The sequence below is a fragment of the Castor canadensis genome, chromosome 7, assembly GCF_047511655.1.
Source record: "Castor canadensis chromosome 7, mCasCan1.hap1v2, whole genome shotgun sequence".
Lineage (NCBI taxonomy): Eukaryota > Metazoa > Chordata > Mammalia > Rodentia > Castoridae > Castor > Castor canadensis.
The window spans coordinates 60,628,002-60,655,708 of record NC_133392.1 but is presented as its reverse complement, the minus strand read 5'-3'; the positions used below and the strand labels follow the sequence as shown (position 1 = coordinate 60,655,708).

The following is a 27,707-nucleotide window of genomic DNA, read 5'->3' as shown; positions in this document are numbered from 1 at the left end:
AGTATTCAAAAGAGAGCTAGGCTGTGATCAAAGAAACTACCAACAAACTGAAAGGATATGACGACCTAATCTGCAATACAAAATAACTGTAATACTGGAGCTAGCTGTGTATCCATTGCTGGACACACAGCAGCAACCTTCCCGTAAGTGATCTCACTGGAACTTTCCCACAGCTCTTAAGGGAGGTGCTGATATTTGCATTAAGATGGAGACAGGTTATTTTTTGCGTTAGCTTCATCCCACCTCTGGATTGTTGCTTCCCAATCTTTGTCCTGCCCGTAGGTCTTTGCGCAACCGGAGTTCACTTTTCTTCTTCTGTCCAGAGCTGACTCCTGCTTCTAGGAGAGAGATCTGTGCACCCTTGGCCTCCAGTCTTTCTGACTAGAGATGTAGTTGTTACTGGTTCCTTTCCCCAGGCTATCACCTCCACCGAAACAGAAACTACGTCTGTTTTGCTATTTTATCCCTTAGTGCCTAGCACAGTGCTCAGCCATGTTGGCAAGCGACTCTACAGGTGTCTCCCGGAAACTGAGCAGGGTCCGAGTAGCTCGGGCGGGGCTGGGGCTGGAGTTTGGGGCGCTGACAGGCCAGAGAGGCGACGTCGGCCTTATGGGGCGTTTGTTCCAAAGTTCGAGGCCGTTCGCTCGCGGTCAAGGTCAGTCCCTCGAGACGCAGGGGACAGCCAGCCCAGGCGGGCGTGGCGCCGCGGAATGGGGGCGCGCGGGCGTCGCCGCGGGGCGGAGGACGAGCGCGGGGCCCCGCCCAGGCCGCAGGGCCTCGGGCTCTCCGGCGCCGGAAGACGCCAGCGGCTGGAGCCGGGCGGAGTGCGGGCGCGGCGGGAGGCGGCAGCAGGTGAGGTCGCGCAGCCGGTCGGCTCGAGGTCCCCTGCGCCTCGGGTGGGACTGGGACCCTCATGGGGCGTGCAGTCGCGGCGTTGGGAGGAGGGGCCGTTGCCTAGGACACAGCTCGGGCCGTTCGGAGTGGGTGAAACACCCCAGGGCAGAGGAGGCGCTCCACCCTCCCCGCCGACCCCTAGTGTCTACTAAGTCTCTCTGAGAAAGATGGGCCCCGGCCCGGGAGCGGGGCGAGCGGGGGACGCGGGGCGGTGTGGCCTAGATCCTGGGAGGGTCTCGGACGGAATGAGGCGGGTGTCTGAGGGCAGAGGAAAAGCTCAGTGGGGGCTGCAGATGTGCCCACAGACTCGGGGTGCACCAGGAGTCCCGCTCGTCCCCAGCGGAGACAAAGACGCTCAGCGATGGCTAAACTAAGTGATGGCAGTGCTTGAAATCAACTTGCAAGAAGGACAGGCGCAGGGCAGAGTCAGACACAGTTTGGGAAGAGTCTTCCAGGTTTCCCGGCTCTGCACCTGTGCTCCAAGGCCAGCACGTGGTTTTAGTGTGTGCGCATGCTCTCAGAGCTTCCCGCGCTGGAGAGGTGGTGTTCCAGCCTACCGCCTGTAACCGCGGATCCAGGGCGCCTCTGTTTCACGAGGAGGACACTGAGCCCCAGCCAGGATGCGGCCTTGCCCAGGTCTACGCAGCCTGTAAGTGATGGAGCTGGTCAGGCCTGTGTATTCTGGGACCAGGTGCACAAGCTAGCAGACTATGGGAGTGCTAAGGAGTCCACAAGATGACTGGCTATGAGGAGGATGGACACGGGCAAGCACTTTGGCCTAGGTTTTAGGTACAGGACTGGGATATGGCACCCCAGTAGGTCTGCCCCAGAGCTGCTCTGTTTTAGTGCATGACAGAAGACACCCTGCTCAGACTGCATCCTTTCAGCAATTGGTCTTTTTTCAAGGGTACATTTACCTGTGGAGTGCTGGCTCTTAGCTCCCTCTCCTAGGAGGTAGAGGAGGTATTTACAGCCCAAGGAGTCACACTTTAGTGGTCCTCTCTTGTGTTTTGGTGGCTGTGGATACAAGGTTGCTCAGAGGGCCAGTGTTGAATTGTACCCTGTGCATAATCCATGATGACTCAAAAAGCTGCATGTGTGTTGTATGTGTGATCCTTATGAAGCAAGACAGGAGATGTTCTGGCTTTGATTAGAATCCACACGGCCCTTCCTGGTCTTTTGAAGCTTGACCTCTGGACAGCTTTGGCAAACATGCCACTTCCTCCTTTCCATTGGATTCTTAAAGGCCTCTTACTCTTTTTCTTTTCTTTCTTTCTTTCTTTTCTTTTTAGTGGTACTGGAGTTTGAACTCAGCGCCTACAACTTGAGCCACTCCACCAGTCCCCTCTGTCCCCCACTTTTTTGTGATAGGTTTTTTTTTTCCCAGATAGTCTTGTGAACTGTTTGCTCAGTCTGGCTTTGAACCATGATCCTCCTGATCTGTGTCTCCTGAGTAGCTAGAATTACAGGCATGAGCCAGGCCCCGCAGTCCTCAGGCTGGGTGTCTGAAAGAGAAAACAGGATTGACTCAAGGTGTGTGTGTGTGTGTGTGTGGACTCAGGTGTGTGTGTGTGGTGTGTGTGGTGTGTGTGTGTGTGGTGTGGTGTGTGTGTGGTGTGTGTGTGTGTGTGGTGTGTGTGTGTGTGTGTGTGTGTGTGTGTGTGTGTGTGTGTAGGAACAAAGGTAAAGTTACTTAAGATCTGCTGTTCTGTTTTCTTGGGCCTTCTAAGCTAACATTCCTGAATCTTGGCACTTCCTCTCTGCTCAAGCGTCAGAAAGTTAAACTTAGAGCTGTGTTATGACTCAGCATTTCCTCCCCTGGCTATTTACTAAAGACTGTTGGACACAAAAGCTTACGCATGTTCGTAGTAGAAACAACCCAAATGCTCAACTAATAAATGTAAACAGAATGTGTATATTCATATACTAGACTGTTATCCAGCCATATCCAGGAGGGAAACACTGACAAAAGCAACAACTTAAGAAGCATATTAAGAGAAAGAAGCCAGACACAAAAGGGCACATTCCCTATGATCTCATTTACATGAATTGTCTGAAATAGGCAACTGTGTAGACATAGAAAATAGATTAATAGCTGCCAGGGGCTGGTGCTGTAGGGAGGATTTAGAGGTAATGAAAATTTTCTTTCTTTGTTTCTTTTTTTCAGACAAGGTTTCACTTTGCAGCTGAGGTTGGCCTTGAACTTAAAAATCCTGTCTCAGCCTTCCGAGTGCTAGGATTACAGGTGTGTACCCCTATGTTCAGCTGAAAATATTCTAGAATTAGAAACTTGTGGTGGTGAAACAACCTGGTGAATATAGTAAAACCCACCAAATTAACACTTTAAATGGTGGTATTTTTTGGGGTGTGTGTATTGGAGTTTGAACTCAGGGCTTCATGCTTGCAAAGCAGGCATTCTACCACTTGAGCCACACCTCTAGCCCATTTTGCTCTGGTTATTTTGGAAATGGTGTCTTGTGAACTATTTGCCTGAGCTGGTCTCGAGCTGAGATCTTCATCTCAGTCTCCCAAGTAGCTAGGATTACAGCCATGAGCCATCAGTGCCCAGCCTAAATGGTGATTTTTTTTTTTATGAATTATATTTCAATTAAAAATTTAAATGGTGATAAGCCTGTCACCATTTTTACAGTTTGTTTTTTTTTTTCTTTTTTGGCAATACTGGGTTTGAACTCAGGACCTCATGCTTGCTAGGCAGGTGCTCACCACTTGAGCCATTTTGCCAGCCCAGCCTGTTACCATTTAAATCTTTATTATTGTAAAAGTGATACAGAAGTGTTTAAAAACACTGTGAACAATATGAAAAAGGCAATGAAAAAAAGAAAAACCTGACTTTTGACTGCTATAATCATTTTGGTTCAAGGAGCTTCTCAGGTGTGATGAGGATTGACCATGGGCAAATTAATGAACTCTTCTAAAAAGGCTGGTGGCTCAAGTGGTAGAGCACTTGCCTAACAAGCAGGAGGCCCTGAGTTCAAACCCCAGTACTGAAAAAAAAACAAAACAACCAAAACAACAACAACAACAACAAAAAAACAGGGAGAAAACCCTACAGCTATTCCTTGTGAAGATGCAGGTAAAAAGGTAAAAGCACAGGTAATGCCAGCTATAGTAATCATGTGTGTGCCTGCTTGCCAAGGGGCATGTGTTTCACTGCCTGTAGATGGGATAAGGCAGTTCTATTGCCTGACTTTCTCATGGGCAAACTTTCCATGTAGAAATGTCATTCACCCGTTAAAAATGAAGAGCTATAGAATTTTCATTATGTGGGTGTATAATGGTTTGTCCTATGGTCTCTCACTTATGGAGTTTTCCATGAATTACTGGAGTCTCTCATTGATTGGTGTTGCTCAGCTCCACCGCCATGTTAGAACACACAAACATTCATTCATTCCACACATGCTTTTGAGCATCTGCTGGGTGTGCAGCTGGAAATGCAGATCCGTGGCTTAAGCCCTTGGTTTGCCTGTTTGACAAAGTGGATCGTGGCCCAGCAGAGGGGAATCTGCTGTCTTTGTGGACCAAGCAAGAATTGACAGCTAGGACAGCCAAGGAAAGTTGGCTATCCAAGAGAGTTGGGCAAGGGTTGCGATAGAGGAAAGTGGAATGTGCTGGAGAGTCACTAGCCTCCTATCCTCCAAGTGCGGGTGTCAGAGGTCAGTGGAGGAGAGAAGGATTCTAGACGAGGCCTAGGCAGCTCTGAGTGAGAAAGGGCTTTCACTCCCCTGGTCCTGTCTTGTGCCCCTACAGACCTGGGTGTGCTTTCAGGCCCAGGCCCCCAGCTGGGAACTCCAGAAGCATTTGTCTTGGGGGACAGGGTGCTTAGTTGGGTGACACAAGAGTCTGCCCTTTCGTGAGGCAGGTTGATGAGCCTGGGGGTGCTGAGGGATCTGGGGCCTAACTCCCTTGGCCAACTCACTGCTTGTCTAGCCTGCCTCGGGCCGCTGACTTTCTCTCCTCCCCGGGAAGGAGCCCTCAGGAGGGACTGGGTCAGGCTTGTTTGCCCACAGTGCATGGCAGGCCTTCAGTGTCTTCAAGGGTCTAGGATGTCCTCCTTGAAACTCCTTCGGTGGTCCAGTGTGACTTTTTCACTGGCTGGCAGCTCTGAGGACTTGGCCCAGAGGAGCCCATGCAGAAGGGAGCAGGTGAAATATACCCCATCCCTGACCACCTCCTGGCCTCCGATGCTCCCAGGCTCTGCCCAGCTTCTAGTGTCTACTTTTGCCTCTGGCTGCTCCTTGAGTCCTGCTGGGTCCTGGACCCCCAGGAGATTCTCCTTCTACCCACTTGGCAGGTTCAGCCTGAATACTCAGGATCAGCTCTGGACAACCCTGCTGAGGACTTGGAGTAGTGAAAGTCATACTGTCCCCTGGGGACTTGTCCTGGTCCCAGCCCTGCCTCAGTTTTCTTATCTGTAAAATGGGTAGGATAGTCAGGCCTCAGTGCACTGAGGGCTATTTTACCAATGAGAAACAGTTTTAAATCCTCTGTGCCAGATCTTCCCATGCTCCTTTGTGCCTTCCTACCCCAGAGGAGAAGTTAGGCAGTGGGATTTGAGCACCAATGAAAACAGTGCCTAGAGTTGGAAGTATAAGCTATCCCCATAAATGTGGGAAGATTTGGGACCATCTTGGGGCCACCATGTCTTGGAAACCTGTGTTTACAAGGATGTCACAGGTATTAGAGTTGGTCGGGCCTTTAACTACTCTGATTATAGAGGATAAGTTAAGGCCCAGAGAGGGGGGAGTTTGTGTCCCAGCCACAAAAATGTCCAAACACAGTAGCCTTCCAGTGCCACAATGCTGCCTGAGGGAGTCCCAGATGGATTGGAACACACTCACCCATGAAGCTATTCAGCATCCTGAGACTGCCCTTCAAGGCTGACCTCAGAGTCCATGTCCTCCCCCCTACCTCCGCAGTCAGCACCCTTCCCTGCACCCACTCAGGCCTATCTGGCTGCTCCCTTTGCAGTGAGTCTTGTTTTTTCCCTGTGCATCTCTCCAGTAAGCCCCTCCAGTGGCTCACCTGTTGCTGGAGCCATTCCCAGCAACCCCTCAACAGCTGGGATTAATTATGCTCGGATGGGCTGGGCAGCTGTGCTCACACCAGTGAGTCCAGAGTCTCAAGATTACAACCTATGGGGTCTTCTCTGGGGTTCAGATAGATTGGAGACAAACCTCCTGATTATAGCCCCAGCCAACTCCTCAGCTCTTGTGGGGCAGACTCTGGGATGCCTCGGTGGTCTTCCAGATGGGCTGGACAACTGGCTACTTTCCTCTTTTGCCTCTGGGCTCAGTCATTTAACCCTCTAGTGACCCAGCCCAACACTTTCCACTGTCTCAGGTGGCCTCAGCTTCCTGCTCTGGGCCAAGGGTTCCCAAATTTTAGCTCTTAGTTTGCTGGGAACTGGTCAAGATGCTCCAGTCTAGGGGTGAGCATGAATGAGCTTGGGCGGCCCAGCTTGCAGACCTGGCCCTGTGTCCTCTTGTGGGCATACTCCTCAGATATGGCTCTTTTGTTTCCTGTCCCTGGGCAGGGCCTTGGTCTTACCTCTCTCTGTGGAGCTGGCCAAATAGTGCTTCTTCCTCCCCCTTTCTCACCAGCAGATGTTCCTGGAGATTTCTCCTAAAAGGACTTATTTATTTATTTTTGTCCCCATTTCTTGGGATATGTCCTCTAGTTGTCCCAGGAGTGCTATATGAGTAACCTGCCGTCTACATGTTCCTTTTTCCCATCTCACTGTCTTGGCCTCAGGTCATATCACATCTGTCTTAGTTCTTTTGTGCTACTATAACAATGTCACAGACTGGGTAACTTATAATTTATAATGAGCATAAATAGGTTGGCTTACAGGATGCCGAAAGTCCAAAATCAAGGTGCCACATGTGGCTAGAGCCTTTTTGCTGCATCATCCCATGGTGGAAGGCAGAAGGGTGAGAGAGCAAGAATTCAAACTTGAAGCCTTCAGGCCTCTTGGAATTGGCATTATTCCATTCATAGGGTGGACCCTGCATGATCCAAACCCCTCCCATCAGGGTTCAACTTCCATCACTGCCACTTTGGGGATTAAGTTTCCAGTGCATGCTTTTGGTGGGTCAGGGGGGCATACTCAAACCATAGCAGAGATGGTGTGACAACACCCTGCTAGTTGTTCTCCTTATACCTGGAGCTCAAGCTAGTGACCTGTGAGCAAAGCAGAATCTGGTTGTAGTGTTTGTTTAACACAGGCCTTAAAGAATTTCCCTTTAGAGCCCTTATATGTTGTTGGTGGGAATGTAGACTCTTGCCATCACTATGGAAATCAGTATGGTCGTTCCTCAGAAAACTTAAAATTAGAACTACCATATGATCAGCTATACCACTCCTAGACATATACCCAAAGGAACAAAAGTGCATACAGTAGAGACACCTGTATACCCATGTTTATTGTGACACTGTTCACAATAGCCAAATCATGGAATCAGCATAGATGCTCATTAGCAGATGAATAGATAAAGAAAATGTCACACACACACACACACACACACACACTCATGGAGTATTATTCAATCATAAAGAAGAAGACATTTGCAGGACAGTGGATGGAACTAGAGATCATCATGTTAAGCAAAATAAGCCAGCCTCGGAAAGACAAATTGAACATTGTTCTCTAATGGAATCCAGATTTTGAAAACAAGACATGAAAGTAGAAGGGGGAACTATTTGAAGGAGAAGGGGAAAAGAGAAGGTGAGGGGGAGGCGGATATAGTGGAAGTACATTGTATACATGTATGAAAAGGTCATCATGAGACTGATTATTTTGTACAGTTAATATACTCTAATGCCAGTGTTTGCTTGTGTGTGTGGTCTGTGCTGCCCAGGTCCCCACAAGAATGCCCACCATTTCTTGTCCACCTGCCCAGCTTCTAACATCTTCCCACATCTTCCTTTTGTTAAGCTCTGCCTTTTTAAGGGCAGGGACCATATCATCATATCGGTGTGTCTGACCACAGGATCCACAACAAGAGCATGTCAAAGTTGAAGCTCCATACAAGTGTGTTGAGCAGACATTAAAACATGGAGTGAAAGCAAAGTGCAGAACAGTTTGTTTAATGCGTGCAAAAGAGTCATGACTTACAGTCGTGAAGAGACTGTCTCTGGACAGTCCGTGGATTCCCCTGGAGAAGGAAGCAGGGAGCTGGATGTGAAGTGGAAGTATGCTGGCTCTTCTTCTGAATTCAATTCAAATTTCCCTAATGAATGAAAGATTTTTTTTTTTTTTGTGGAACTGGGGTTTGAACTCAGGGCTTCCCACTTGCAAAGCAGGTGCTCTACTACTTGTGCTGCACCTCCAGTACACTGTGCTTGGGTTATTTTGGAGACAGGGTTTTACAAAGTATTTGCCTGAGCTGGTCTCAGACCTCAGTTTTCCCGATCTCAGCCTCCCAAGTAGCTAGGATTACAGGCATGAGCCACCGGCGCACAGCTTAAGATTCCCCTTTTTGAAAAAGCTCAGTTCACAACATTTGAGGTGAGGCCTTTCTCATGTGGGCACCCCGTCCTCACAGCCACGAGTCTGATGTGTTCTCTTTTCTATCCTAGCAGTGTGTGTTTCAAGATGGGGTCCCAGGTCTCTGTGGACGCGGGAGCTCTGCATGTGGTGATTGTGGGCGGGGGCTTCGGTGGGATTGCGGCCGCCAGCCAGCTGCAGGCGCTGAACATCCCCTTCATGCTGGTGGACACGAAGGACTCCTTCCATCACAATGTGGCAGCCCTCCGGGCCTCTGTGGAGAGTGGTAAGGTGCTCCTTTCTGGGGTTGCCTCTGTAAGATTGATCTTGTCACAACTGAGGCTGTGGTTTCAGAGCTGGGGTGATTTTCTCCACTTAAAGCAAGTTGCCCAAATTCTGCTTTCAGAGAATCTGAAAGCAGCTACCATATGAAACCCCAGAGTAAGAACTTGGGCTTCTCCCAGGACCCAAGGACCACACGGACACTTTATGGGGTAGAGAGTACCCAAGTATACCTGCTAACCCAGCTCTGGCAAGGGTGTCCCTGTTGGTATACAGTTCAGAAAAGAGTCAGCCCAGTTCTACCCCTTTACCTCTTTTGTGTCCATTCCCCAGGGTTTGCCAAAAAGACATTCATTTCCTACTCAGTGACCTTCAAGGACAACTTCCGGCAGGGCCAGGTGGTTGGGATTGACCTGAAGAATCAAACGGTGCAGCTGCAGGACGGTGAGGTGAGCACAGGGGGCTGACCGGCCATCCTCTGGTGTCAGCAGAGGACCAGAGCCCCTCAAGTGTGGAGAGCCATCTGTGGCCTCCATGACCTATCTAGTGCTGGGCAGATGTAGATGTTCATAAACAAGGGTTTTGTCCCTCCAGTCACAAGGATATGGTTGCAGCTATTTCCTGAGCCTTTCCTGTATGCCAGGCCCTGTCCTGTGCTTTTACATAAATCTCATTAATGCTTGCCACACTGTAGCGTAGGTGGTATAGCCTCTTTTTAAATTAAAAAAAAATTTTTTTTTGTTTTTTGAGTCAGAGTCTCATAGCCCAGGCTGGCATTACAGGTATGTAGCACCATGCTTGGCACTTATTTTATTTTTTTGAGACAGGGTCTTGCTATATAGCCCAGGTTGGCTTGGAACTCACTATGTGGCCTAGGCTGGCCTCAAACTTTCTGTCCTCCTGCTCAGCTCCTGAGATCTAGTATTCCAGGTGTGGGCCACCATGCCCAGCTAGCCTCATTTTACAGAGAGGTGAAATGGTTACGTAGTATAACCATGTGTAAGAGACTAAGCTGGGATTTGAATCCAGGCAGTTTCAGCCCAGAGCCCCAGCTGAGAGGCCACCTCACTGGGTAGAAGCAGAAGTGAAGCATGAAGCCTGATGTCACATCCCCAGCATTGAGAAGTCACTGGGGCCGAGGTTTACTTCCCTCATCTTTGTCTTGCACCCCTGTGTATATAGCATGGTGCCTGGTGTATCCCTACAAAGACTTGAGCTCCATCCATGAGTGGCCATCGTCTGCACAATCAGACTGAGGGTCAGCTCCAGCTCAGCCCCTGATGCAGTATTTAAAGCTAAGGGAGACTGAAGATAGGAGACCAAATTCTATCCTCAAGGAGTATGTGGCTTAGTGTGAATCACTTGCCTTAAATTAATCTAAGGTTAGAGAATCTTCTGGTTGAAAAGATTACTGAGCATCTCCTGGTCCTGCAGTTTTGGGTCATGCCTCTTGGGCTCTGGAAAGGTCCATATAGGCATCTTAGGGCTCCAAAGGGAAAGTGGGTGCTGAGCTGGGTCTGGACTCTCCAGCCACCTTTGCATTGGAGTAGCTCTGTTTTGTCAACTTTATGTATTTAGGCTCCAACAAGATTTCCTTCCCTCTCCCTTTTTTCCTTCCTACCTCTTCCCTCTCTCCCCCTAATCTTGGCAGGGGTAGGAGGAGTGTTTTTCTAAAATATCCAGGAGATTCTAAACTACCTCCACTTTGGAAGTGCAAATCCTGTTTATTTCCTAAAAGTGTTGCCTTCTCCTTACTGTTCTTCCTCTGTTGTGCCAGATCACTTCCCATTCCCTGGTGGTCTGTTCTATGGCCCAGGTGTTCTCCTGCTTCCTTAGGGAGTTCCTGGGTTCTAGTGCCTTCTCTTGGCCCCAGTGGTTTCATTTCATTCCCCTCCAATAGGGTTGTCTTGTCCGTGTGCCCAGAGACCCCTTCCATCCCATGCTCCTTGGCTGGTGGGCTCCTGGTGTTGGATGTAGATACTCAGGCCTCCCCAACTCTGTTCTCCTCCAGTTTTGTTTTTTCTTGTCTCTCATAGGCCCTGCCTTTCTCACATCTTATCCTGGCCACAGGCAGTACCGGGCCCTTCCCTGGCAAATGTAATGAGCTGTCCTCCCAACAGGCTGCCATCCAGGCCTATGAGGACATGGTGAAGCAGGTGAGCTGCGCTGACAGAAGTGGGATGGTGAAGGCAGAACAAAGAACAGCTGGTGTGACAGCTGGGACTGGAGCAGGGAGGACATGTGGGAGGGCCTCGGAGTTGCCTAAGCAGCTAGAGAGCTGAGAGTTATTAAGAAGAGATTTCCCAGAACGAGGCCTTAGACCTGTCACCGAGGCCTGGACAGGAGCTCCCAGAATTGTGTGTATTGTTCACTTCCCTTCGTATTTGTGTGCTCTCTGATTGCACAGAGCCTTGTGTTCAGGACAGCAGGCTTAGTCATGACCTTAATCAGTTTCTACAGCAGTCCTGCCAGGTAGGGTGGGGAGCCCAAGCATAAATTCTCTGCCCTTTTTTGGCCAGAGAGCCCAATCTTCAGGCTGGACCACCAGGCAGTGGGTTTTACGTTCCTTTCTACAGGTCCAGCGCTCACAATTCATTGTGGTGGTGGGAGGTGGCTCTGCAGGAGTGGAGATGGCAGCAGAGATTAAGACAGAATATCCGGAGAAAGAGGTGAGGCTGACTGAAGGTGCTGTGAACTGAGGGGCTGGCTTCTTCCTGCCTTATCTGATGAGCATCAGGGATTTGCTCAGGGCCTCGGAGGCTGGAGCTCTGCTCACATCTGCTGAATTTCATTTTCCATCTTGGGCTACAGTGCGATTGTGCAGAGATTTTTTCCAGAGATCCAAGATCCCACAGCTCCACAGAGCTGTTCTGGGTATGTCTTCATCCAGGGAGAGGACATGGCCTTATAAAGCTGACACTCCCCACCCCGTCTCCTTCAGAATTTAGGACTCTGTGATGAAACCTACACTTTGATGACCTATTTTTGCTGCCAGTTAGCTTGGCCAAGGTCACCCTTAGTTGGCTTCTTGGGATTTTGCCCTTTACAGCCACATGCCCATGGCAGTGGAGGAGACCACACTGCAGTCCCTCACATGTCCATTCTGGGGAACCATTGACCAGCAGTGCCTTTTGTCTGCACCAGCCTGCCCTGGCCCTTCTAATGCTTGAGGGAAAGAAAAGAGCCTGGCCTGTCCTAGGCTTGGTGAGGGCTGAGGGATGATGGCACAGGGGGTCCTGCAGGCCACAGCTTGGTTGAGGCTGATGCAGGTCAGCTTCTGAAAGTCACACAGAGCCTGTGAATGGTTCTTCTTTTCCCTAAAGAGATACTGGTTTTGAAAAGAATAATCAATCCATGCTAATTTAATTATATAGTTGTTCTCTGACAAATTGTTGTAAATTATGAATGGTTGATATCATTAAAAGTTACTCATTTTGATTCATGAGGGTTATATCAGCAAAACCACCTTTTATCTGTACTTAACACTCTATACAACTGTAATTAGATTTGTGGGCTTTTCACACACCAACACTCCAATACCAACTGGATGCCCCCACAGTTCAGTTCAGCTGTGACACTAATGAGTTAGTACAGACCCTGCATGTCAAGGGCTCAGTGCCACAAAACTGCTGCATCTGGATGCCAGTAGTGAGTAGCAGGTCCCCAGCGTGCCTGCACTTCTGTCTGGCTCGCCTACAAAATTGGAAGGTCCTATGATCCTCCCCTCAGGTTTAGTAGTATGATCCAGTGGCTTATAGAACCCAAGAAGTGTTTACTTTGGTTGCTGATTTATTAAAAAGGGCTGTTTAAAGGACACAAATGAACAGCCAGGTGAAGAGGCTCATAAGGCAAGGTTGGGAAGGGTCCTGAGCCCAGGACCTTCTGTCCCCAGGGAGTTGGGGTATGCCCCTCACCTGACACATGTTCACCAACATGGAACACTCTAAACCTGTAGGGAGTTTTGGAAGCTTTATCCCCTAGGCCTGATGGATTGTGAGCTCAATCCCCAGCTCCTCCTCTCCCTGGAGGATGGGGGTGGGACTGAAAGTCCCAAGCTTCCAGTCATGGTTTGATCTTTCTGGTGGCCAGCCTCTAACCCAGGAGCCCAGTGCGGGTAGCCTCATCAGAGCAAAAGATGCTCCCATCACCCAGAAAATTTCTCCTAAGATTACAAAGGTCTTAAAACTCTGGGTCAGGAGCTTAGGTCAAATACCAAATATTAGAACAAATGATTTTCTCAGGACCTTATCTACCAAGGTTTTAAGAGCTCTGTGTCACTGGCAGAGTGGCTCAAGTGATAGAGCGCCTGCCTGACAAGTGTGAAGCCCCAAGTTCAAAAAAAAAAGAAAAAGAGAAAAGAACTTTGTGTCATGAGCTTATGGAGAGGTTCAAATGGTAGAGTACCTGCCCTGCAAGCATGAGACCCAGTACTATAAGGAAAAAAAAAAGTGCCCTGTGTCAGGAACTGGGGGCAGAGACCAATATATGTTTCTTGTTATGTTAAAGGGGTAAAGACCAGTCTGAAGTAGTAAATAAGTTCAGCCAACTCAGTGTAATATCTATGTGCCTATACTTGCTAGGCAAATCAGAGTAATATAAGTCACTTTTGTTGAGGAATTAATATGTGCTGAGTTACCTTCTTTATATGCATTTTCTTGTTCATTACAAAATTCCTGAGTGGGATGATTGTGCCCATTTTAGTAAGTCACTGGGTGTCAGAGATGGGATTTCAACTTGGGAAATCTGATTTCAAAACTATGAACAGCCTGCTTCTGACTTCCTTGTGCTGACACAGACTGGACATGCCTGGAAATCCTAAATTTAGAACCAGCCTTAATGTTGACAGCAGCCCAATATAAACTTGGAATGCCAACAACTTATATATAGATTATATTATTGGAAGTGCCCAAGGATGCTTGAAAGTAATTTTCCAGCTGGCCTACGTAAGGTGTGCATTGACACGTTGGCCCATGAGTTGTCTTTGGGTCTAGGGGTGCAGGGTCTGCTGGAAGAGTCACAACTAGGAAATATGGGTTGGTGCCCAGCTCACTGTGAACAGTTCCAGTACTGTGCAGATTATTTCTCTCTGGGGCCTCAATCTCCTCAGCAGTAAAGTGGGAGGGTAGGGAGCCAGACACTCAGGGGTTCCCTCTCAAGCTCTGTGTCATTTTGTCTCCAGGTCACTCTCATTCACTCCCAAGTGCCCCTGGCTGACAAAGAGCTCCTGTCCTGTGTGCGGCAGGAAGTGAAGGAGATACTCCTCCGGAAGGGCGTGCAGCTGCTGCTGAGTATGTGTGACTGCACCCCTCCCTGGCCTGCTGACATTTGGCCCAGGGCTTGGCATGGCTTCTGGCAAGAGGGGCTGTGTCCACCCAGCCTTTTTCTTTCCCACTGTACCTGGCGTTGAGCATGAAGCATTGCAGACAGTCTCAAGCATCAGAGCCTGTTTGAGTCTTGTTCGGCTGGAGGGACAAAGTTACAGAGGCAGGAATGTCCTGCTGTTGCTTTGGACACAGGGCAGATAGGGAATGCCTGTATGCTGAATGATTTTTTTTAAGTATATCTAAAAGATAGACTCTGAATTTTGTTGTTTTGTGGCAGAGGGCCTACAGAGTGATGAGCATGGTTTCATCCAGAGCAGGAGGGAAGAGAACCATCCAGTATTTTAGAGTGGAGTTTTAATCCCAGTGGTGGGATGCCCACACTATACTACACTGGGCCTCACCTCATATTTTGTGGGGACGGAGGTGAGGCACCTGCTATGAAATTCTCTCATGCCTATACTGCTAGCTACTTGGGAGACGGAGATGAGGATCACAGTTTGAGGCCATCTCAGGCAAGATGGTGAGATCCTATCCCGGCCAATAAGAAGCTGGGTGTGGTGACAAACACCTGTCATCCCAACTTCATGGGAAGCATAAATAGGATTGTGGTCCAGTCCAGTCTAGGCACAAAAGCAAGAACCTACTAGAAAAATAAAGCAAAAAGGGCTGGCAGTGTGGCATAAGTAGTAGAGTGCCTGTCTTGCAAGCCTGAGGCCGTGAGTTCAAACCTCAGTATTGCCAAAAAAAAAAACTAAAGTCCCTCATGACTGTCACAGTCTCCTTTTGGTAACTGGTTGCAGAGGACCACGAACACCTTACTTTCAGGCTGGAGTATAGGACGCTGGCTTCCCTCACTTTCCCTGTCTTCACCTCGATTGATGGTATACTGGGAGGTCTCTTGCCCAGATGGGAGAGGACAGCTGTGTGCTTGAGGCCTTCTGTTGAACAGCTTTTCTCAGAACTTCCTGGGCAGCTTAGCCTTACTTCCCTCCAGTGGTTTCCTGGAACTTTCCTGCCGTTGGATGTGTCTGCATTGTGCTTTGTGGGGCAGGACAACAGACTGAGGGAGGGTCAGACTGGGAAGGTGGGAGTGGAGTAATTGCCTCCTCTGGTCCCAGTGGCCCTTGCCTTGCCCATGGTCAGCCATGGCGTGGGCCCTAGCCTCTGCCAGCCTCCTGGTCATGGAACCCCTGACAGGTGAACGGGTGAGCAACCTGGAGGAGCTGCCTCTCAACCAGTATCGGGAGTACATCAAAGTGCAGACAGACAAGGGCACAGAGGTGGCCACCAACCTGGTGATTCTCTGCAATGGTATCAAGATCAACAGCTCTGCCTACCACACTGCCTTTGGTAAGCAGATGGCGTGAGTCATGGCCATATCCTCGGGCTATGTCTTTACTTTCTGGCACTCTCCAGAGATGCCCTATAGTTCTCAGCTCCTGAATCAACGTATTTCTGCCTTTCCCCTTTGTCCCGAAGCTCGCTCTTTCTCTTCTGAATGGTGACCTTGAGCTTTATCTATTTATTTACTCACCTTGAACTTTAAATTTGGAGGCAGGTCCCTTCTTGCTGAGCTCAGCTATGATAACAGCCTAGTTCTAGGTGGCCAGAATCTTCTAAAGTTAGGACTGCTCCCTAGTATAAGAGAAGCAAACAGTCTTCAGAGGGATGAGAAAGAGCCATTTCCTTTTATAGGAACGTGGACGAAATTTTGGGTCAGGTCTTTATTCACAGGTGTCCAGTTTTCTCCAAAACCAGATCCAAACATTTGGCTACTTTGGCTTGTAATGACCATTTGGGGAGTGGGGACTATGAAAGCTTCCTTTAAAGCTTAGCATTTAGCTACCTGGGAGGAGGTGGACTAATGTGTTTAAGCCTCCGTGTATGTGCAGGGGACTCAGTGTCTAGGTTCTATAGTTGCTTCTTGTCCCTCGTATCTCATACATTTACTCTTGAGCACTCTTCCCTGACCAGGAGCTCCTTCCTGTGTCCAATCCAGAAGGAAGCCAGCCCTTCCTTCTAATGGACATAGAACCCAAAATTTAGCACCTCATTGTCCTAGTGCTGTATTTTCAAAAGTAAGTCCTTGTAAGTCCCTTAGAAAGAAAAGCCAGTTACCATTTATGAGCCCCCTGCATTTGTTTAAAAATTCCAATCTATGTTCAAAGGGAAATTTAAGACCTGACTTGCTGTTGTAACTTGTAAAGAGCTCTGTACATTGTATGAAGCTTGCTGGTATTTTGTCTGTGTCTGCCTGGATTGGCATACTTGCCTTTGCAGGAAGGGTCTGAGGTGGAAACCTCAGGCAGGACTGTAGCAGGTGGCTTGGGCCTGCACCTCTGAGGTGACTGGACCCGCACCCAGGACTCATCCCCCTGTTCAGGCAGCTGCTTAGCATGGCTACTCGGGCTTGATTTGGGTGTCATCTTTCCCGGCAGAGAGCAGACTGGCTGGCAATGGTGCTCTGAGAGTGAATGAGTTCCTCCAGGTGGAGGGCTATAGCAATGTCTATGCCATCGGTGACTGTGCTGATGTGAAGGAGCCCAAGATGGCCTATCACGCGGGCCTCCATGCCAATGTTGTCGTGGCCAACATTGTCAACTCCTTAAAACAGAGGCCCCTCAAGGCCTACAAGCCAGGTAAGGGGAGCTCGGGTGCTTCACAGTTTCTGGAGAGTTTGGGGCTAGACATGGGGAAGGCTTTTGGGGCTATAAGGTGACTCACCCCCAGATTACAGTCTTCCATCCAAGTACTAACCAGGCCCGATCCTGCTTAGCTTCCGAGATCAGACGAGATCGGGTGCGCTTAGGGTGGTATGGCCATAGACCAGATTACAGTCTCAAAGCTGATGACAGAGACATTCCCCTTGAAGGCACTTTATAAATAAGCTGTGTAAAACTAGTGCTCAGGAGTCTGAGGCAAGAAAGAGGATCACATGTTCAAAGCCAGACTCAGCTATATGGCAATACCCTGTCCCAAAAACCAACCAAGCAAAACCCCCCTAAACCTGGGACTCACCTGCCTTCCTACAAGTCATACACATTCCCTGCCCTGAGTCTGAAGGGTTTGTCTTTGGGAATTTCAGGCCATGGCCACAAGCAGGATTCTACTGTGTGTGTGTGTGTGTGTGTGTGTGTGTGTGTGTTTCTGCCACAGGTGCACTCACGTTCCTCCTGAGCATGGGCAGAAACGATGGCGTGGGCCAGATCAGTGGCTTCTACGTGGGTCGACTCATGGTTCGGCTGGCTAAGAGCAGGGACCTGTTCGTCTCCACAAGCTGGAAAACCATGAGGCAGTCTCCACCCTAATGGGCAGGTGATGCAGCACTAATACAGATGGATGACAGACTGCTTGACAAAGGCCATCCACCTGACAAGTGCTAAAGGGCTAAGCTGTTTGTTGGGAATATGATGCCAATGGTGTACTATCTGGAAACACAACTGTATAAAACCAAAACAGAGAGAAGCATTTAAAAAAAAAAAGATGTTTGGAAGGTCTCTTTGCAGTTGAGCTGGCTAAAGGGTCTTGGAAAGAACACAGGCAGCTTTCTGTATTCTTTTAGATGTGTACGTATGTGTGTGTGTATGTATATGCACATGCATGTGTGTGGGCTTAGGTGTAGTATTCAGAGCCCTGAGTAGGGTGAGATCTGGGCTCCTGGTGACTGGCATCCCGACTGTGAGTACAGGAAGGAGAGCCTGTAGCACGAGAATAGCAAGGGAAGAGGAGCTGGGGTGGAGAGATGGCTTGCAACCCAAAACTTTTCCCACATGAGTTCAGGAAAGCTCATACATTCCACAATAAACAGGTTGTTAATAGGAGCACTGTTTTAAACTCCCTAACTTATGGTTAGCACCTAGACTTTTTGGGTTTTTGTTTCGTTTTTTGACATGAGGGTCTTAATGGTGCCCAAGCTGGCCTCCAACTCCCAGGCTAAAGCAGTCCTCCTGTCTCAGCCTTCCCAGTAGCTGGTGCTGCAGTTTCTGGGACTGTTGTGCCTGGCTCCTCCCTACCTTCTGTAATCTTCATGAGTCTTTCTGTGTTTCCATTTTTGATCCTTGCTACCATAGGTACATTTAAGGAAGAGGTAGACAAAATTTCCCTCTGGCTATCCCATGATGATGGTGAGTTTTTAAGAAGCTGGCAGGAGTTAAGACTTGCCAGATGCTGATGTTTTCAAGGAAAGGCATCGGAGATACATGATCCATGTAGGGTGACACCTGACTGGTTAACCTTTAGGGAGCAGGGGATCTGTAGGTGACTCCCAATGTATTTCTTTGTTTGGAACTGCAACAATATAAAACCAAAAATGAGGGAGGTGGTTTACTGTTCTTTAGCTGATGCTGGAGTTGGGGAGGGGTCCCTAAGGGACTTTGTGATTTTGTGCTTCTGGTTTTCCTGGCCAACTCCACTGTCAGTTGTCTGCAGGCCCAGCCTTAAAGCAGTAGTGCTTGCCACTGACTATGCTAAGGTATTCTAATAATTTCTGTTGGAGAGAGATCTTCTGATACAGAGGAACCTTTTTTGAACCACATCCAATAAATGTCCACAGCGGAAGAGATTCCTGCCCCTCCCTGCTCACGTTTGATGGTAGCCTCTGGATACTGGGGCAGAATCCTCAGGCCCACACCCTCACTGGAGTTCTCCACCCATTTCTGTGCCCTACAGTCTGTTCCATTTAGTTGCCCAGGTCCAAGTGAGACTTCTTCCTCTCTCCCAGAGGATGGTGACCCCTGGCAGCTTTGCCTAAGGCTTTGCTCTTGTGGATCCCAGCCAGCAGACTCCCCTTCTCCAGAGGCATCCTCCATTGCCTGAGAAACACAGGCCGCGGTACTGTCTAACCTGCAGCCTAGTATAGCCTGATGGGAATCTCCTGTTAGTGACAGGCCTTGTGCTCTCTGCTTACAAAGGTGTAGAAGTAGCCATTCATGGGGACTGTTTTCCAAATGGAGAAAAATGTTGCAATAAAAGAATGTAAGAAAGACACTGAATCTTTTATTTTTTCCTTTTGTTTTTTTTAAAAATCAAAATGAAACAACAACAACAAAAAGCCCAAAGCAAAACCTTTTTAGGAGTAGTTTCAGGTATTATAGGAGTCAGGGGAGGGAGGCTCTAAAACAGAAGAGAAAAGCACCCATGAGATATCTTTTCACTCCTCTCCACTGTAGAAGACAGACAGTCTACAGATCCAAGTCCTTCTCATGCCCTCTTCCCTTGGAAAAAAGGAGGAACAAAAGAAACAGGCGTGAAAAGATTTTTTTGCGTGTGAATGTGTGTAAAAGTCAATGCTATAAATCTAAAACGAGGTCTGTTTTTTTTTTTTTGTTTGTTGTTTTTTTTTTTAAAAAGTTCTAAAACAACAGGAAGAAAACACATGGGAAGGAACCCCTGGTGGAGACCTGGTTAATTAGGGACAGAGGCCCTTTGTAAGGAGGATATAAAATGCAGAGGGCTCCTTCTGTGGGCAGTGCCACCTCCTGCCTCTGCTACCTGCATCCCTCTCAGTGGCCCTTCCTTGCTCCTTTTAAAAAATAAACCCCCACTCTGGTGAGTGGATCCTCCTCCACCCCTGCTGGAGCGCTACTTGGTGTCGAGCTTGGCCATCTCCTGCACGTAGATGCCGATGCTCTCGCTGTCGAACAGCAGGAAGTACACATTCTTCAGTGAGGATGCGCTGGAGTCATCAAAGTGGGCAGAGATGGCCTTGAGGGTCACCTGGGCAGCTGTCTGTTTGGGAAAGCAGTTTCTGTGCCAAAGCAAAAGGAGAAAGAAAGACCATGTCATTTTGGTCCTTAGACCCACTGCTATAACTCTCTCTTGGTGTGTGTGTGTGTCGGCGGGGCGGGGTGCTAGGGTTAGGGTTGGGGGAGCAATGCCATCTTCCTATAAGTACTACATGGGACCTCACTGTGCACAGGGCTGGCCCACATGTCACTTCCTCTGACCCAGTCAAAGGGCCAGCCTGGTGGGGCAGATGGGAGGTGTCCCTCCTTAACAGGTACCACACTGACTCAGATTACAATGTCTTTTGCGAAGGTCAAAGGGCAGTAGGTGAGGAGTGCCCCGTATTTGAATCTGTGTTGCCAACTCCAGTAGAACTTGGCTTTAAAAACCTTAGCAATTCAGCATTTACAAACCTGTCTTCAAAAAAGCAAATGTGTTTTAGCTCCCTCAAAACTGGCTTACATGCTGACATGTTTAATAAAAGCAAAATGTGTGCTTAGCAGCTCTGTTTAAAATTCCTTTCACATACATTTAATCTTTTCCTCATTAACTCACATGCCAATGGAATTCATTAGCCACTCTGGGCAACACTGAGCTGGTGAAAGTTTAAGGGTCCCAAGTACCAGGGAGCCATTGATAGTGCTGTCCAATATCGCCTCCAGGGACATAGTCATGGTGGTCTTTTGGGGTCAACTACCAAGACCCCTGGCACAGGTTCAGGATGGGCTTGCCTCATGAATTCTCGCTCTAGTGCGGATTTTACTGCCCATGGTCCCGCCTATGGAGAACGCATCCACAGGGCCTGGGGGCCTGGACTGTGGACAGCTAGCCCTACTTGCTCCAGTTGAGACAGAAGCACAGAAGGTGCCTGGGTCTTATTAGTTTTCTCCACCTTCCTGTGATGCACTGACAAGGCATACCTGTGTCACAGGGCCCAGCCCTTTTTAAGCAAACAAAGAGAGACCCCTTCGCTGCTGTGGATGTGGCTGTCAAAGCCTCCACCTCCTGCTCTTCTGTCCTCCAGAGGAGCATTGGAATACCCTGGGATTCTGAAGCAGGAGGTCTGGGTAGGGGCTGAAGTTCTACATTCTAACCAGGTGATGTTGCTGGCTGCTGGCCCAGGAACCACACGGAGTAGCAAGGCCTTTGAGTCTGGTGTTTTTTTGTTTTTTGGTTCTTTTGGCAGTATTGGGGTTTGAACTCAGGGCTTCATACTTTTCATACTTGTGAGCAGCCACTTGAGTGGGCACATCTCTAGCCCTTTTTGCTCTGGTTACTTTGGACTGGTTACTTTGGAGATGGGACCTTTTTTTTTTTTTTAATGTTTGGGTGGGACTAGGGTTTGATAGGATCTCGTTTTTCTTCTCTTTTATGCTTCCAGCTGTCACTGGGATGACAACTGTGCACTGCCACGTCTAGCTATTGTTTGAGATGGTGGTCTTGAGAACTTTTTGCCCAGGCTGGCCTCCAACCATGATCCTTCTGATCTCAGCATCCCAAGTAGCTAGGATTACAGGTGTGAGCCACCGGTGCCAGCTGAGTGTTTTCTGATCATGTGTTGTGGGCTTTGAACGTGGCAGACTCTTAAAAACTAACATGACACCTTGCCTCTGCCCTTGGCACCTCCCATGAAGCCACCTTTCTCTCTGGCTTTTGACATCAAGGAGGCAGGGGAGCTGGCCCCAGCCATGGAGACCGGCCGGACAGACTGGGGCCTGTCTCTCCATGTATTTGGAGGGTGAGAATCAGGGTTTCTGCCCTGTCCCCTGGCTAACATGCTTGGCTGTGCTGGCAGGCCTTAGCCCTGTCTTCTGGAGTGGGCAGATCAAATGTGAATACGTTGAGGAGCAGGTGGTTCCCAGCAAAAAGGCTGAAAGCCTCCACTCAGGAGAACCTCATCCTACCTGCCACTGGGGAAGGGTGGAAATGCGACAGACTTTAGCTTCTTGTCCTCGGCCGCCGACAGACAGTTCTTGATGGTCTCTTCAAGCTGTTCTTCACATTTGTCGGAGCCCCACTGGGGGATGTGACAGTGGATGACAAATTTGGCTGCAAGTCCACTGGATTGGCTGACAGCAGCTGGGACATGGGTGAGAAATACTAACAGTTATTTCCTACATCTTACCTTAAGGTGGGGGGGTTAGGCCAAATCTCACAGGTGTACCTGTTACTTCCCTGGGGGACAGGAGATCAAAGGACAGTGGGCTGGACAGCATCCCCTGTGTCTATGAGGTCCATTTAGCAGGGGGCAGGAGCTGTTGGGATTGTGCTGGACAGCAGCAAGAGCCTCCAGTGAAAGAGTTGAATCTGATGTGACAGCATGTCACTTTCATGTGGCCTGCCAAGGGCGCCAGGTTAGGAAGCTATTCACAGTGGATCCTAGTCACAGGAACACATCAAAATTATGTCTGGTGCTAGGGTGGGTTGAGTAATGGCCTCCCTCAAATATCCATGTCCTAATACTTAGGACTTGTGGCTGTCACCTGACATAACCAAAGAGACTTTGCAGCTGGGATTACATTAGGGTTCCTGAAATGTGAGAATCTCCCGGAGTCATGGATCCCTAAGAGAACCACATGGATTTTTGTGTTTTGGCAGTACTGGGTTTTGAACACAGGGCCTTATGCTTGCTAGGCAGGCGATCTGCCACTTGAGCCATGCCTCCGCCTCACCACATGGCTTCTATAAGAGGGAGGCAAGAAAGCCAAAGGCAGGAGAAGGGATGTGACGACAGAAGCAGAGATTAGAGTGATTTACAGTTCCAGCCAAGCTGGAAATGGCAAGGGAAGGGGCTCCCCTGTACCTCCAGAAGGAAGCAGCCCTCCCAACACCTCCCTTTCTGCCCCTCAGAACTCACTGCACCAGAACTCTAAGTTTAAATTTGTGTTGTTTGAAGCTACCACGTTTAGGGTGGTCATAGGAAAGAGATGCAATGGCTTTTGGAAAGCAGCTGTGTCTCTCTGCTGCAGAGATCCTGCCTTATTGGTCTGGCCTTTGCTTATGCTTGTGTGACCTATTGTGTACATCCTTGGACAGGGATGTCAACTCTAGATATCCTGCAGAGAGCTGGGGTTCACCGTAAAATTGAATCATGCCAGCCTTGTCTCACAATCTTTCATTCTTCCTTGTTTTATTTTTCACTCCCCAAACATAGCTCCTGTCAGTCACAGATCTGACAAGCATTGTGGCTTCTGAGAAGCTCCAGGGACGTCCCCATGCTCATCAATCTCCAGAGGAACAGTTTTTTGTTGTTTTTGGTTTTTTTGGTGATGGTACTTGGGGTTGAAGTCAGGGCTTCGTGCTTGGTAGGCAGGTGCTCTACCACTTGAGTTGGCCCTCAGTTCTTTTCTCTTTATTTATTTTTCTGTGGAGTCTCACATTTATGTCCCTGCTGGCTAGACCACCATCTTCCTGTTTATGCTTCCCATATAACTGGGATGACAGGCATGCACCATCATGCCCAGCGGCTGGTTACTCAATAACTTTTGCTCAGGCTGGCCTCCAACCTTGATCCTGCCCATCTCCACCTCCCAAGTACCTGGAATTACAGGTCTGAGCCATGGTGCCTGGCCCCCAGAGGAGTGGTTTTTCTGATCCACTGGCCATACTCAGGTCTCTTGGGGCAGCTGCAGCCATGCTGCTTATCTGTAAACCATGGTCCTGGTAGAACTGGGCTCTGTGCTCCAATGATCCCTGGTCCTCCTGAGGTGGCTAGGCTCTGGGAGCTTTGGCAGTCTGGGAAGGTCATGGCCACCAGGGGTCAAAATAAACCTTTCTCCCTTTAAAATGATTTTCTCAGGTATTTTGTCACAGTGATAGGAAGCTGACTAACACAAATATTATTGAGTTACAAAAAAGTGAAGTATTGATATATGCTACAACATGGATGGTCTTGGAAAATACTATGTGAAGTGAAAGAAGCCAGACATGAAGGACCACTCATTATATGATTGCATCCATATGAAATGTCCATAGCAGCAAATCCATAGAGTCAGAGAATAGGTTAGTGGTTGCCAAAGCATGGGGGAGGGGTGCACAGTTTACTGGGCTTCTGTTGAGGGGTAAGAAAGCCAAGGAATTAGAGAGTGGTGATGTCTGCACAGCATCACAGAAGTACTCATGTCACTGAATGATTCACTTTAAAATGCTTGCAATGGTACATTTATGTTATATGCATCTTGTTGCACACACACAATGAACTCATCAACTCTGTACCATCTGGGAGGATTTGGTGCATGTGGACATGAACTATCCAGACACTTTATAGTCCCCAGAGCTTATGAAATGATCTGTACACACCTGCTCAGATTCTCAGAGAGATGTTAACAGCTTTGTTACGATACATTTTGTTGCACACATTGAACATGTATGAAATGTGTGAGGCTGGAGGCTCTGGCAAGAGTGGTGTGGGGCCCTGCCAGGAATGAGGCTCAATTCCATACTTACCTTCGGCGACTTCCAAAGGGCCTTGGGATTTGCGAAGCTCCTTTACTGTTTCCAAGAACTCTTTGCCCCCAGCCTTTTCCAAGGCTTTCCCTGCAAAGGAGAACAGTGAGGGGCCATTGTGGGTGTCCTTGCAGTGTAATCACACTGTCAGACATATTTTTAGCAGGCCAAAAAACAAACAAATGATTGAACAAAAGCTACCCTTAGAAACTAGGGCTCCAACTACCTAGTTGTTGTCCAGGCTTGCAGGTGCTCACTGAGCCAGGGCTCTTCAGCCCCTTAGCAGAGTAAGGTCAGCAAGCTTAAAGGATCTTTTTAGGGGTGATTTGACCATGTAGTAATTTCACAACATGAGTCCTGAGGATGATTAAACAATAGCAACACAATCTCAATGGAGATTCCAGTGTTGTGTTCTATAGGTTTAGGACCCATACTGAGCTTTGTAGTCTTGATCTTATCAGCACTACTAACATGTTGTAAATCTTTGGAGTTAGAGGCCAGACACAGGAAAATACAGAGATCTGAGAGGCTGAAAGTCTAAGGACTTTCCTGCTGGAAGGATGCCCTCCTCCCACCTCCAATTTTGCTGCAAGTGAGTCCATCCTCAAAATCTCAGCATCTCCTTTCTATGAAGGCCAAGTGGAGCTGCCAGGAGACTGCAGGACTCCACTTTAGCTCAGTAGGAACCTTGACTGACTGCACCAGAGGACCCAGACTCTCTTCCACACTGTTACGCCTTTTGAGAGGTCGTGGGTATTTGTCTAGACTAGGATGGCTGCTGCTTGGGATGGGGGATGAGCATCTCTTCATCTGCTTTCATCTAATGAGCTTGGTGATCTGGATGTCTGGAGCAGGTGTCAGTTCTCTATTGGTTATTATTACAGGCTGAGCACCCTCAATCTGAAAATCCAAAATCCTTCTAGGGGTGGTGGGACCGGGGTTTGAACTCAGGGCTTCACACTTTCTAGGCAGGCGCTCTACCACTTGAGCCACACCTCCTGCCCTTTTTGCTTTAGCTCTTTTTCAGGTAGGGTCTTGTGTTTTTGCCTGGGCCAGCCTGGACTGTGATCCTCTTATTTATACCTCCTACAAAGCTGGGGTGACAGACACACATCACCACTCCCAGTTTATTGGTCAAGCTGGCATCTGGATGACTTTTTGCCTGGGCTGACTTTGAACCACCATCCTTCTGATCTCTGCTTCCTGAGTAGCTGGGATTATAGATGGAAGCTGTTGTACCTGCCCTAACATCCAAAACATTTTTTTTTCTTTTGCAGTACTTGGGGTTAACCTCAGGACCTCTACCACTTGAGCCACTCCACTAGCCCTAAAATCCAAAACTTTTTGAACACCAACATGATACCACAAATGGAAAATTCTACACCAGATCTCGTATGATGGTTGGGTCACAGTCAAAACTCAGGTGCATTAAAAATATTTTGGCTATGTGTATATGAAACATAAGTGAATTTCACATTTAGACATTTAGACTTGGGTCCTATCTCTTAGATAATTCATTATGATATACAAATAATAATAAAAACAAACCCAAATTCAAAATTTGAAGCACTTTGGGTCATTTTGGATAAGGAACACTCATCCTATACTGATATTCATTCACTTCGGAGGCTTCCCTGAGTGACAGAGCTTCCCCTCTGTGTGCAAGCACTGAGTATCTTTGGAGAGCCACACTGCCAATCAATTAGCACAATGTCTCTCTGGCCGTGTTCTGCACTGGGGCTGGGGAGGAGGCGTCTTCACTGAAGCACCTGGAGTTCTGTGATAGTACTGGAAAACAGTGACAGCCTTGTGTGAAGCATCTCAGCCTCGTTTCTGTCCCACACGCCTGGCCAGTATTGAAATGCTGGGTCTGGAAGTGTGGCAAAAGTGGTGACTGAGGCTGGTAGCTAGTTCACTCTATGAAGCCAAGACATAGGTCTAAGATGTCACCTCCCGTCTTCATGTCAGGGCCAAAGAGATGTGTGGAATGCAGAATGAGTCCTCCCTCTTCAGCCTAAACTGGTTTGGTGATGCATGCCTGTAATCCCAGCACTCAGGAGGTAGAGGGAGGAGTGAGTTCCAGGCTAGACCAGGCTACATATCATGACCCCATCTTGTTCCCCCTCCAAAAACAAACAAGCAGCCTGGAGGATGGATGAGAGAGCTTCACATTATTGTGCAACCACTGATGAATGGACAAATCTAGAGAAAGGGCATCGATGGTTGCTCACACCATGCAAGGAGACAACAAGCTGGGCATGGCGGCTCACGCCTATAATCCCATCTACTCAGGAGGATTACTGTTCAAGTCGAGCCCAGGCAAAAAGTTCATGAGATCCCCATCTCAACCAATAGCTGGGTGTGGTAGCACATACCTGTCATCTCAGTTACTCAGGAAATAAAAATAGGGTTATGCCTCAGGCCAGCCCGGGCAAAAACTTGAGACTCTACCCCAAAAAAAAAACCAAAGCAAAAAGAGCTGGGGGTGTGGCTGAAGTGACAGAGTGAGTTCAATTTTCTGTAACCATCAAAAAAAAAAAAAATCAAAGAGACAGCCAGGCCACTGACTAAGGAGTCTTGTTAGTTTTTTTTTTAGTGCTGGGGATTGAATCCAGAGCCTCATGTAGTTAGGTGAGCGCTCTATGACTGAGCTACATCCTGGGACCCCAATTCCTTGAAATTAAATTTCTTGAAGCCTCTGGTACCAACTACCAAATTAATCAAACAACAGAGAAACTTTTTTTTTTTTTTTTTGTGGTAGTGGGGTTTGAACTCAGGCCTACACCTTAAGCCAATCCGCTAGCCCTTTTTTGTGATGGGTTTCTTTTGAGATAGGGTCTCTAACTATTTGCCCAGGCTGGCTTCAACTGCAGTCCTCCAGATCTCTGCCTCCTGAGTAGCTAGGATTACAGGGGTGAGCCACCTGTGCCTGGCTAGGAATGTGTTTAATAAGGATGCAATTAACAAAATCCAGACTGGAAGACAACTGCTCTGGCTTTCTCAACAAATAAATTGCAAAGAAATAAAAGAGAGATGGAGTTGACAGGGAAACCTGTGGGTTACGAGACCTATCAAGCTATTACTGTGTGAACTCATTTGGCTTCTGAAAATTCTAAAAATGAAACTTAGGATGCAATTGGAATTTGAATACTAGTTATTTATTGATATGAAGTTAGTTCAGGTGCCATGATGACATTATGCTTATGTTGTTAGAGGTTAGTCCTTATCTTTTTGAGGTTGTTCTGAAATATTCACAGATAAAATGATATGATGTCTGGAAGCTGAAACACACGTGATTCCCACCTGCAGGTGGTAGCTGCATCTGGTTGCATAGGGTTTCTTTTCTTTCCTTTTGTACCACTGGGGGTTGAACGAAGGACTTCCTACTTGCTAGGCAAACGTTCTGTTACATGTCTGCATATTACGGTCCTGCATAGGGTTTCATTCATGCTTTTCTGCTTTGTGTGTGTGTGTGTGTGTGTGTATACATGCGTGCATTTTTCTGTAATAACATAGTGGGCTTTTTTGCA

The 27,707-nt window shown here is 48.2% G+C and overlaps 2 protein-coding genes across 7 annotated transcripts in view; one reads left to right on the top strand and one right to left on the bottom strand.

Moving 5' to 3' along the window:
• Window positions 1-724: 724 nt before the first annotated feature.
• Aifm2 (AIF family member 2) lies at window positions 725-18,998 on the top strand. 5 transcript variants are annotated; one of them, XM_074079063.1, is made up of 10 exons: window positions 725-852; window positions 3,062-3,139; window positions 8,497-8,687; window positions 9,017-9,132; window positions 10,720-10,839; window positions 11,260-11,352; window positions 13,863-13,971; window positions 15,205-15,357; window positions 16,446-16,646; window positions 17,164-18,998. In XM_074079063.1, exons 3-10 carry the CDS (start codon window positions 8,510-8,512, stop codon window positions 17,313-17,315), a joined length of 1,122 nt encoding a protein of 373 aa, XP_073935164.1. In that variant the 5' UTR covers window positions 725-852; window positions 3,062-3,139; window positions 8,497-8,509; the 3' UTR covers window positions 17,316-18,998. The 5 variants fall into 5 exon arrangements, with proteins under 5 accessions (XP_073935164.1, XP_073935162.1, XP_020017619.2 ...); XM_074079061.1 differs by having other exon boundaries at window positions 8,494-8,687; XM_074079064.1 differs by lacking the exon at window positions 725-852 and adding an exon at window positions 1,416-1,543.
• Window positions 18,999-19,047: 49 nt separating this feature from the next.
• Macroh2a2 (macroH2A.2 histone) overlaps window positions 19,048-27,707 on the bottom strand; it is a 54,522-nt gene continuing 45,862 nt past the window's right edge. The window contains exons 8-10 of one of the 2 annotated variants that reach the window (XM_074079066.1): window positions 24,178-24,267; window positions 21,636-21,810; window positions 19,048-19,753 (exon numbers count right to left, since the gene is read on the bottom strand). In XM_074079066.1, coding sequence (XP_073935167.1) covers window positions 19,588-19,753; window positions 21,636-21,810; window positions 24,178-24,267 — 431 coding nt within the window. In that variant the 3' untranslated portion in view covers window positions 19,048-19,587. The remainder of the gene's footprint in view (window positions 19,754-21,635; window positions 21,811-24,177; window positions 24,268-27,707) is intronic. The other variant, XM_074079065.1, reaches the window with a different exon arrangement.

What these genes read in the sequence shown, in the direction of transcription:
- Aifm2 (XM_074079063.1), top strand. Translation starts at nt 8,510, where the DNA reads ATGGGGTCCCAGGTCTCTGTGGACGCGGGAGCTCTGCATGTGGTGATT. An exon ending in ATGAGGACATGGTGAAGCAG is followed by an intron (nt 10,840 to 11,259) that starts GTGAGCTGCGCT and finishes TCCTTTCTACAG; the next exon opens with GTCCAGCGCTCACAATTCAT. An exon ending in CAGAATATCCGGAGAAAGAG is followed by an intron (nt 11,353 to 13,862) that starts GTGAGGCTGACT and finishes TTTTGTCTCCAG; the next exon opens with GTCACTCTCATTCACTCCCA.